Source organism: Clytia hemisphaerica, unplaced genomic scaffold (assembly GCF_902728285.1).
Source record: "Clytia hemisphaerica strain Z4C2 unplaced genomic scaffold, Clytia hemisphaerica genome assembly, whole genome shotgun sequence".
In the NCBI taxonomy this organism is placed as follows: Eukaryota; Metazoa; Cnidaria; class Hydrozoa; order Leptothecata; family Clytiidae; genus Clytia; species Clytia hemisphaerica.
The window spans coordinates 1,238,452-1,250,242 of NW_027103300.1; the positions used below are offsets into that span (position 1 = coordinate 1,238,452).

The following is an 11,791-nucleotide window of genomic DNA, read 5'->3' on the forward strand; positions in this document are numbered from 1 at the left end:
GTCTAACACAAAAATCCTATCGTACAAAAGTTTTAATAAAATATTGAAAAGATTTAAACAAAATTCACTCTTCCTCTGAAGAGTAGATCACGAGCCTCCTTCTCCTTTTTTTCGGTTGTTGTTCATTACCTGATTGAATTGTAACGTTAGAACAGTTATTGAAAATCATTTTTCCTTGATTTAGCTGTTTTGAAGGAATTTTTGGCCAGTCAAGACCGAATGAAAAGTTTGGTTCCTTTTGCTCTTGATTTACTTTTGTTGCAACCGGTTGTTTCTGTTGAGCAAGGGTGCTTGACATTTTATACATTTCATCCTCATTCCCCGAATCATATGCATCAAGACCCTCTTCTTTCGAATGTCCGGTTATATTTTTTATCTCGCATTTTTGGAAACCAGCAGATTTCAATGTACGAACAGTCATTTTCCTTAGAGAATGATTTGTAATATTTTTTCCAGCGCAAGAAGATTCCATTAGAGGAGAGTTTTGTTTCATATTCTTCATCATATTTGACAGTGAGTTCTTTCCTAAACGAGAGTTTTTGTACCATACATTTTGACTCCTTGGATTATCAATAATTGCAAGGAAAAGAGGCCCTTTATTGCGCAACTCCTCTGGACGTTTCGATATATAAGCCTCAAACAATCTAACTGGGCATCTAGCCCCACCAATTGCATACATTCTCGGGTTTATAGATCTTGCTTTGAAATTTAGACCTCTTTGTCTTGTTTTGGAAGGTCCTTCAACAAAGTGTACATATGTCCTACCGTTGTTGTCTACCTTTAGGGAAAAATCATCGATTTCTAAATTGTAATGGTTATCTCTTCCTCGCATGCCAAACTGCTGCACGATACACCACCAAACAGAATTCATAAGCGAACGAGCGTTGTCATCTCCTATCTGTCCACAATCCCATAATACATTTACTTCTTCGTCTGTAAGGCTCTCAGCTTTATTGTTTTTTTTTTCCCATCCCAGCTTGTCTAAGCTGACGTGCTTTTCCTTCGAGGACATTTTTGGAAGAGGCAAATTCTCTTCCTGAAATAATCGATACAGGGAAACCTTTGTCTTTTAGATGTCGATCGAGAGCTGCAAGCATCACTTTCAAACTGTCTGGTTCATATTCTTGGCCATTAATTTTCCTCACTTCTGTGTAAAACTGTTCCAATATGTTATTCAACACACTCGGTTCATAAAGTTCAATTTGTTTTTCGAAGCCTCTACTTTCAGCCCAGGAAGAGAATACTTTTATCCATCCATGTGTTGATCTTTGAGTGTTTTTACACTTGCTGGCATCTTGTAAGGATTTGATATCAGAATCTTTTGAAGTAAAAAAACGTTCCATCTTCTTCTGCTATGTATTCTGTTTGTTTACCGGGTGACCCACGAAAAAGTTCGGACCTTTCTCGGCGTCTTGAGGCCAAACAAATGTCCCAAAGTGCTCGGAATTTTGGTATTTAAAAAGTAGATATCCTAACTTAAAATTTGAGCTATCACTTTTTAAATTTGACCAACTAGTTCTCTACTTATGACCTTTTAAACTCAAAATTCACTTTTCGGAAAGTGTAAAAAACACGTAAAAAAGAGGTATTAAATTAATGCAATCAATAAGAAAATCTCTTATAAATTGACTTATTTAACGAGTTTTATGACATTAATAATTATTAAAAACACCTTTTAAAGCAGTTTTTGTTTAAACCAAGACTAGTTTTTATCAAAATTGGCACTTTCAAGGACTTTTCTCAAAAACTGTATATCAAAAACGTCTAAAAATACCTAATTTGATACCCCTTTTTTACCTGTTTTTTGCACCTTCCGAAAAGTGATTTTTGAGTTTAAAAGCTCATAACTAGGGAACTTGTGCGTCAAATTTAAAAAGTAATGGCTAGGATTTAAGTTAGGATATCTACTTTCTAAATAATAAAACTCCAAGCACTTTGGGACATTTGTTCGGCCTCAAGACGCCGAGAAACGTCCGAACTTTTTCGTGGGTCACCCGGTATAATTTTTTTTCTTTCAAAAAGTCAAATGGTGAAATTTACATCAGACGTTCGAACAAAAAGGCGGGAAGATTAAAAAGAGGAAACAGTTTTTTGAAACATTGGCGCGGCTTTGAAATTTCATCACGTTCCGAAGAGTGTGATTAACGATTAATTGCTCTCTACAGAATACAATTAACGATTAATTGCTCTCTTTGAAGGCGCGCCAATTGAGAAAAAATAGCTCATCGTGTGATTATGATTTTAATGAATGAAACGAAAATACCTATCATCATCTCGAGTGACTTAGGGCAAATCTTAGAAACCTAACAGTTTACCCTAAGTTTTCGCTACCAATAGCAGCCAGATTCAGAGATCCACTTAGGGCTCTAAAGTACCTCTATACCTTAAGCTTTCAGGATCCGGTGTTGCGTAATTAAATATTAACCCAAAAATTAATTATTAAAGAAATTGTAATCATGACGTCATAATTTGATCGAATTTGGTGACGTCATGAATCGTATCTTCGCTATAATATTAAAAATACATGTCCAATCTTTCCCAAATTTGAACCAAAGATGCATCCAACTGAAATGTAACTTTTTGAAAAAAAAATTTTGCAAAAATTTTATGACGTCAGCAAAAAATTGCATTTTTCGATTTTTTGCATTTTTTGCTGACGTCATCGAAATTTTCAAAAAAATTTTCATTGAAAAGTTCGGCACCATTAGGAAATCTTTGGTCCAAATTTGAGAAAGATTCGACATGTACTTATAGAGTTAGAGCTAATTTACGATTTATGACGTCATAATTTGATGACGTCATAATTCACACTTTCTTTAATAATTAATTTTTAGGTTAATATTTAATTACGTAACAACCGGGTCCTGAAACCTTAAAGTATAGGTCATCTAAAAATCCATAAGTGAGTCCCTAAGAATGGGTGCTATTGGTCGCGGATTCGAGATTTGTGATTTTTAAAAATCTAGACACGCCCTAACTCACCCGAGATGTAATTATACTTCTGTTTAATTTGATAGGTCATGGTTTATCATGGTTTATTTGATGGTCACAAATTCTGTCTTTAAGGTGGAAGGCAGTTTAAAGGTGATATCAATGTGAATTGAAAACGGGAACATATCAAACAGTAAAACAAAACATCAAATTAGAGCGTACTACTAACTGTATTATAAGAATTGAAAAGAATAGTAAAAAGTCTTATTATTTTTTGCGGATTTGAGTAACTATTTTGTAGAAAATGTGTTAAAATACTTTCTTGACAGTTTTGGGAAATGGAAGTGGAGATGAGAAAACAGTTGAATACATTAATGCACGAAAAGATGTTTTAAGACGATGTTTGAGGAACGCAGGAAAGTGAATACGAGACTTAAAGTATCGAAAAAATGGCTAGATCGACAAGAGAAGAATTCCAACCGAAAGAGGAAGATAAATGTTTCACCAAAAACTCAGGTATAGATACTATATATTCTTGTTTCATTTTTATGAGAATGTTTGTGTTCCTGCAGAACTTAAGCGAAAAGTAGAGACTGGGTTCAATCGAATTTTCTTAAGTTGTTCCTTGAAATAATATTATAGCAATTTTTAGTCACTTTGAAATCTGATTTTTAATGTAAGTTAGGAAATTAACCTTAGTTAGATAAAACCTTGTCAATTTCATAACAGAGTTCGTGAATGAATTAACCAATGGCAAATGTGACTCTGGGCCTGTGTGCATAGCATGTCAAGGATGACAAGTATTGGCCATCAAAATGATTTTCTCAGATTAAAACGAACTAACTGTAGGATGACCTATTTACATAATGTTTCAGGGTATCACTCATAGTAGTTACAAGTTTGTCACTTCTGAGATGGATTGTGTCTTTGGCAAAAACTCAGGGTAAGATATGTCTATCTACATATCTAAATTTCAGTAGTAATTTACATTTAATTTTCATAATTACAACCGACATCTTGCTCACATCTATCCTGAAGAGGTTTTCATCAAAATTTGAGTTAAACCATTAATGAAGAAGGTTTATTATTTACAGCTTACAAATTTTTTCTTAAAGGGAATCTCCGGTCTTTTTTTAAGTTCCTCTCATATCACTGTTAACATAAAAACATCTACGAAAACGTTAAATGGTCCACAAAGAAAGTCAGGCAATTATTTAATGTCAAAGATAAGAACCCATACCCGGCATGCAAAATTTATGAAGGAATTTGCACTTGTGGAAATAATTATGTTGGAGAAACCGAAAGAAACGTCGAAACCAGATGGGGGGAACATGAAAACATTGATAAAAACTCTGAACCAGCCAAACACCTGCGTAAATTCCCTAATCATCAATTCGTTTGGACGGTTATCTTTAATGCCTCTGAGAAAACTGGTTTACGGAAGAATTTAGAGGCATCTATCATAGCCCTCAAGAGATCGTCTTTAAATGACCAACTTGACTCAAAGCGATTAATTCTTTTCCGAAATGGAGTAACTTAGTCAATTATTTTAATTACTTTTTACGTATTCTCTTAACATGCATTGCCTTTTGTATTTTATGATGTTTCTTTTATCCAGTTTTTTACTACATTTATTTAATTGCTTTTAAACACATAAATTGTAACTTTTTTGATTTCCAATTTTTAACATCATTTGTAGCACTGGAGATGATTTTTAATCGAAAAGCTTTTGCTCAATTTTAAAAACATTGTTGTTTTTCTTTAAATTTACTTTTGGAATGGCAAAATTTCAAAGAAAAATCTACGAAAACGTTTCTCTTTTCCCTAAAAAGCTTCACATAAGGAGATTATGACCACTTTTTGTTTAACAAATGAGAAAGAAAAATCAATAGTCGCCATCTTGTTTTAAAACGTAATTTTTAACCGGATGCCGAAAGTAATGGGTTGTGCCATAGATTGTTGTCACATGTAAAGCTTATTTTACAGTGAATTCCAGTGAATTGAACTGATATTACCAATAACGTTTTCATTCTTTATTTGGTTTTCTTTTTTCCTTCCCTTCAAAAAATGTAAAGCTTTCATATAACTTCATCATTTCATTTTCATGGGTGTTTTGCGATAAAAATCACGGGAATTACGAGAACGGTTACAATATATTTTGCCTTTGAATATAGTTAGAGAATGAAAAGATGTCAGCGTGTGGTTGCAAAAAGAGTCAAATACGAGACAGCGATTTTACCTTTTTTGGACTTCCTAAAGATAAGAATTTGGCAACGGAGTGGATAAATCGCCTGGAAGCGAAAAGAAAAGATCCCTTTCCAAAGAAAATCAACTGATCGGAACACATAAACTAAGAAGCCAAAGGCAACTGATCCCCTTTTCAATTGCTGATTCACCAATTCGATCCATGGCATATAGCTAAAGGCTTATAAAAAAAATCATCACAGCTTCAAAGAAGAAAGGTATATTCTTTACTTAGACGCCAAATGTCATTCTATGCTTACATTATCACTCAGCCAACAAGAAATAGATAATTAAGGTTAATTAGAAGGACAATATATACGTCGTGAAGATCAAATTACTACTGCATACAAGATTCTGCCCTGTATTCTTAGATTTTGTTTACGTACATATCAACACATACACGCTTCAGACTGCAACAATACTAGTGTTTAATTTAACTGATAAAATTTCTTTCCATCTACAGGATACGAGAAGCTGGCAGGTTAGGCTCCAATGATAGTAAATCATTTGTATTGGACAGTGCAAATTTGCAACGAAATGGAAAAGAGCTGGCAGAGTAGTTTGACGGCAACGAATTTCCACTGCACAGGTTCCCCACCCCATGACAAATCAATATGATTGGTTAAAGGCAGGATCTAAACCACACGAAGCCTTGAAGAAGATTATCTTTAACACGGAACTTCAAACAGATCTTTGCAAGCTCAATTTAAACGTCTTTACAACACACCTAGAGGTTTCGCTCCCTTATAGTTCTTAGCACAAGCTGGTAATCTTCTGCGGACATTGATTTCTGGTAGTAGTTTTGTCACGCTGAGGCAGGCAATCACTGAATAAATCATTTAAGCTAATCAAACCTATAAGTACAGATAAGATTCATCAGGAATAAATTTGGTGAAATCAGGATGTTGAGTTACACATTTATTTCTCTCCATAGCGTAGTATGGGTCTGCTCCCTTAATAATCTCGTGACAGCAAAATATTCATCCTCCTCCAAGAAACCGCAGGCGGTCATAAAACTACATCTATCACATTTACACCAATTATTTCTGACTGATATTGTTGATTTGTCCTATTTTCTAGTATAGTAGTTTTATCCCCGCTTCGCACTGGCTGGAATTGAAAACCCAGTATTTTTCTACCTTCCATTTTCTTAGGGTAATTTTTTTGACAAGGAAAAGTTCACAACCATTCACAATAGGGAGAAGAATTTAAAGAAAGATAACATTTCTCATTAGACTTATCTTCATCTTCTGTTAAACAAATTATAAAAGAAGAGAGGGCAACAGGTGACTTCACATACACACCATTTTGATTCAGCTGTTTGGAAGGGAAAGTCGAAGAGATAATCTTTTTAAGACATGAGAATTTTTTTCATAAAATGAAACTTCGAAGCCAAACTTAAGAAATGACCGGAAGATCCCTTTATTGCGTTTGAACAATAATTCAAACTTTAATCACGGCATTTTTATTGCAACCATACAGGGGAAACCGCTAAATCATCCAATAGCTTGGGGAAAGCAAAAAAGAGGTGTTTGAGAAGAATTTTAAATTTCAGTTGGAGAACCAACCCAAAACTTGACAAAGCTCAAATCAAGCCAATAAGAAAGGAATTCAATCAGGGGCAAATGAAAGTGCTGCTAGATACAATTGGAAAATGACGCAATTTTTAGTCCCTTCAGTGAATGCAATATCACAACCTTGAACAAAATTGAAGACATGTGAAAGGACTTGTTACAATGCTCAAATATTCCAACGTAAGTTTTATTCATTTTCTAACTTTTTACTGTAGGGTGATAAATTATTATCAACCCCGAGTGACCCACTCTCTGACCTTTAATGTATGTATTTAAAACCCTAACGGTCGAAGGATGATGATGATAAAAACTCAATAAATTTAACTGATTTAACTGAACCAAGATGTAACGAATCGTGAAAATGAATCCTATAGTAATGGGCAACTTCTGAGTGACGAGCGAAGTCCAAAAGAGGGAACTTTTAAAAACTTTTTACCAAAAATCAATTAGCGGGGGAGGCCGCTATTAGGTACCCAAGAGTATTTAAGACGTTTTAAACATAATCAATCAAGAAACTGTCAATATAAAAGATGTGGAATTAGAAAAAGTAATATTGTCATTGGAAAAATTTGTTAATAACGACGATCGAGAAAGTGTTACTCAATGGTGTCATAAAAATAATGATAACAATTGTTTTGGAAACTCGAAATTTTTTAATTTATTCCAAAGGGAATCTTCCAGGGAATCAGAAATATTTGACACCCCATTGTACGAAGAGAATAGTAGAAATGTGTTACCTCCTTGACAGAGTACTTATTACGATGAAGGCACTAAATGAAAAAAGGAATTCCAATAAACAACCTTTACCCGTCCAGATTTTCAATTCTACAGGGTGATGTAAGCAAAATTTATCTAAAAACTCGTACTTGATAGACGTTCATTAATTTCAGGTTTTTCTTACGAATTTAATGTTCTTTCACGAAAATTAGGAAAGAAAATTTAAATAAAAAAGGAATTAAAATTGAAAAAAAAATTCTAAATCTAGTACACCAAATTTCGAGTGATTTACCCCTTGCATATATTCTATATATCCTAGACAAACTTTACACAAATCATAAATCAAAATTCTCAAAGTAAAACAAAAGATGAGTAAAAAGCCTAATACATGGTAAATTTCTCATATGTAATTCGAAATGTAACCCTTGACGGTAACCCTTGATAGGAGGAAATACGATATGATATTTGTGGAATGCATTTTATCACACTTGAAAGATAAACATGAGATGAATAGCTGAGAAAGCTCACAATATTGACAAATCTTTGATTTCGCTCATCAACAGAAAAACAATCAAGAATAAGTAAAGTATCTGTTTTAAGAGCAAGTTGAAATAAAAAGCGCGTTTCTCAATTTCGCACAGGTTGAATAAGTCAAACTTTCCTAAATCGTTTTCTATTTTTACTTACATACACTAGGTAAATGTTTTTTGAAAAATGTCTTTATTTTGTCTCTATACATTTGATTTCCAATCCCGTAAATCAAAGGATTCAGACAACTTTTGAGTTCAACCATAGTTACAATAACAGCAAACCAAATCTCAGGGACATGTTTTGTATCAATTAGGGCAACAACATTAACAATAGCAGCAGGAAACCAACAAACGACGTAGGCTAAAAAAATCAGTATCATTAATTTGGTCATCTGATATTCCTGCTTAGATAAATGAATTCTCCCAAAAGATAACTTTACTTTACTTTTTCTGTTCTCTGAAAAAGTAATTCTAGCTGCATCCTCGACACTTTCTGTTGCCGAACTGTTTACTTTAATTTTGCTTCTAGTTTGAATTAGTTGGTCAACAGTGCAAATGTCAACGTCAAGGCTGATAGTTGAGCTATTCTGATGCCTCCCAAGATTATCTGAATAAATCGATATCCTCTCTTTGTGTTTTATTTTCAAGCTCTCAATATCGAGGCTCTCAAAAAGTTTCAGCTCCGCACTTTGCTCTACATTTTTACCAGGATCATCTGTTGACAATCTGTCCTTATGTTTTACAAACTCCTCGTAATAGATTGCAGAGTGACTTCTTCTCTTAACACGAGTTAAAGAAACCCCTTTTTCAATCGCAACAATATTTCGAGTAGCTAGGTCTTTTGGATGGCTTTTGACGACATGTCTTCGCATTGCTTTGTTATGTTTTCGCAACATGAGAAAGAGCTTGGTATATGAAAATGTTAAAACAGGAAAGGCTACTCCAATAACGAAGACATAAAATATACTTCGGAACACTCGATTAACTGGCTCCCAGTTGGCAAAACATACGCCGTGGTATGGACTGAACTTATATTCACCGACGCCAAGATATGGTAGGATTGAGAAAACGACAGCAGAACTGAAGACAATGCCAAAAATGATTCTTAATCTTGTCACTGTCATATATTTTGCTCTTCTACTCCAGGGAACAATAACAAAATAACGAATACAAGCGATCATTGCCAATACCATGGGATGAAAAAAGAAAGTGAAGGCACTAAAAACAGCAGTGATACCACATATAGGTTCTGGTAACGAGTAACTCACAGTCAAATGTGTTACAACTTTTGGTAACATTACAAGAGTTCCCCGTAAAAAATCTGTCATTGCGAGAAGTGTAACAGCCTTGTTATTAATAGTTCGTATTGTTTTATCAAAGACAAAAACAAGAATAACAGCTCCATTTCCAAAGATGACAACAATCGAAAATAATAAAGTCACTAGTGCGTTCATCCGAAATTGTAGTGGAGTAATTTGTGGTTTACTCAAAGTGGATGTGGCTGTGGCTGTGGTCGCAATCGTTGCTGCTTCAGTTGAATTAATGGTAATCATTTGATAGTTGAAAAAATTGAAGTTGTCATCAATCATTTTGTTTCTGTTCAATGCAAGTACGTTCGAAGATGTTTAATAAAACAGCACCCGTGCCCAACTTATAACAGACCACTTTCAATAATTAAGAACTCGAAAAGTAAAATGTCTTTTATTGGCACTAACCATTTTGAAACTTTATGTTTTCCACAAACAATCTTTCATATACAGTTGATGAAAAAAAAATAATTTTCTTTATTTGATATTAATGCAACTGTTCCATCTCCTTCCCAATGAACACACAGAAGCTAGAGTTTCAATAAAAAGGAATGATTTGTTTGTACAGCTAATGGCTAAGCAAATATTCAAGATTCGTCTTTACACATTCTAGGAAGATTGAGAGAGAAATATAGAGAGTATACATTTGTCTTTTATGATGCTGCAGTTAAAGAATAATATGATTTTATTGCGACACAAAGATAAATAACAATGTCATTACATCAACATAACGCTTAAAGTTATGCTTATAGTTTATAACTCGATAGCCCTGCCTTTTGATATTAAACTACGCAATCAGAAACGATAACCAATGTCAACAAAGCTGACAGTTAAGATAGGAAACAAGAACGGACATGTATCAAATATGACTTTGTTTTAATGGCCTGAAATTTGAGACATATTCAATGTAAAAGGAGAGATATGTTGCGAAATCGGATAGAAATTCACTTCTCATTAACATACATGATTTTCAATCAGAATTGTAGTGGCTAGAAAACAAAACAAAAGACGTCTATTTTAATGATGACAGAATTCAGTTTACATTTGCAAATAAATGTGAAAAGTCATGCTTAGTTTAACAACAGTTGGAGAACCATCCTAGAATGAACACTCTTTCGATGGATAACATTAAATAAAAACGATTGCGTCTTGCCACAAAAATACCTTGCGGCAGAGTCTGACATGCGTGCTCTTTCGATGGTTTGACATTGAAGGGAAAAATTTATTGGAAACTGCTCATTAAAAGAACACGTTTCAAAAACGTTGTTCATAGAAAGTCGTAGCACCGTTTTCGCACTGAAGTGACTAACACAGTGCAGCAAAAAAAAGTTATCTGCATTATAAGAATAAGTTTGAAACACCACAATTCATAAAAATCATAGCACCGTTTTCACACCAAAGTGATTAACGCAATGAAGCAAATAAAACCTTCCACATGAGAAGAAGTTTGAGAAAAATCATGAATCATAAATTATTAAAGCACCGTTTATACACTGAATTGATTAACACAGTGAAGAAAAATAAGTTATCTGCATTATAGGAACAAATTTGCAACAACGTAATTCATTAAATATTATAGCACCGTTTTCACACCGAAGTGATTAACACAGTGGAAAATAGATTATCTGCATAATAAGAACAAGTTTGAAACAACGTGATTACTAAAAAAATATTATAGCACCGTTTTCACACTGAAGTGATTGACACGATGAAGAAAGAAATTAAAGCTGTCTGCATTATAAGGGGAAGTTTAAGAAATTATTTATATTATGAAATATCATAGCACCGTTTTCACACTGAATTGATTAACACAGTGGAAAATAAATCATCTGCATTATAAGAACAAGTTTGAAACAAAGTAATTCATAAAATATCATAGCACTGTTTTCACACTGAAGTGATTCAAACAGTGAGGCAAAAAAAATAAAAGCTGTCTGCATTATAGGGGAAGTTTAAGAAATTCTGTAAATTACAAAATATGATAGCACCGTTATCACACTAAAAGTGATTAACACAGTAAGGGAAAAAAAAGTTATCTGCATTATATGAACAAGTTTGAAACAACGTAATTCATTAAATATTATAGCACCGTTTTCACACTGAAGTGATTAACACAGTGAAGCAAAAAAAACTCATCTGCATTATAAGAACAACTTTGAAACAACGTAATTCATAAAATTTCATAGCACCGTTTTCATAATCCGAAGTGATTAACACAGTGGAAAATAAATTATCTGCATTATAAGAACAATTTTGAAACCACTTAATTCCTAAAAAATATTATAGCCCTGTTTTCACACTGAAGTGATTAACACAGTGAGGCAAAAAAAATCAAAGCTGTCTGCATTATAGGGGAAGTTTAAGAAATTCTGTAAATTACAAAATATGATAGCACCGTTATCACACTGAAGTAATTAACACAGTGAGGCAAAAAAAGTTATCTGCATTATATGAACAAATTTGAAACAACGTAATTCATTAAATATTA

The 11,791-nt window shown here is 33.5% G+C and overlaps 1 protein-coding gene and 1 long non-coding RNA gene across 2 annotated transcripts; one reads left to right on the forward strand and one right to left on the reverse strand.

Annotated features, from left to right (window-relative positions):
• The first annotated feature begins 3,785 nt into the window (after positions 1-3,785).
• Positions 3,786-4,259, forward strand: LOC136810883 (uncharacterized). The gene is made up of 2 exons (XR_010847171.1): positions 3,786-3,874; positions 4,070-4,259. It is a non-coding gene; the product is annotated as an uncharacterized lncRNA (long non-coding RNA).
• Positions 4,260-7,909: 3,650 nt separating this feature from the next.
• LOC136811703 (D(2) dopamine receptor A-like) lies at positions 7,910-10,515 on the reverse strand. Its single transcript, XM_067068330.1, has one exon. The coding sequence runs from the start codon at positions 9,583-9,585 to the stop codon at positions 8,146-8,148; it is 1,440 nt and encodes a 479-aa protein (XP_066924431.1). The 5' UTR covers positions 9,586-10,515; the 3' UTR covers positions 7,910-8,145.
• Positions 10,516-11,791: the final 1,276 nt, after the last annotated feature.

Coding starts and splice junctions, on each gene's coding strand:
- LOC136811703 (XM_067068330.1), bottom strand. CDS start 9,585: ATGATTGATGACAACTTCAATTTTTTCAACTATCAAATGATTACCATT.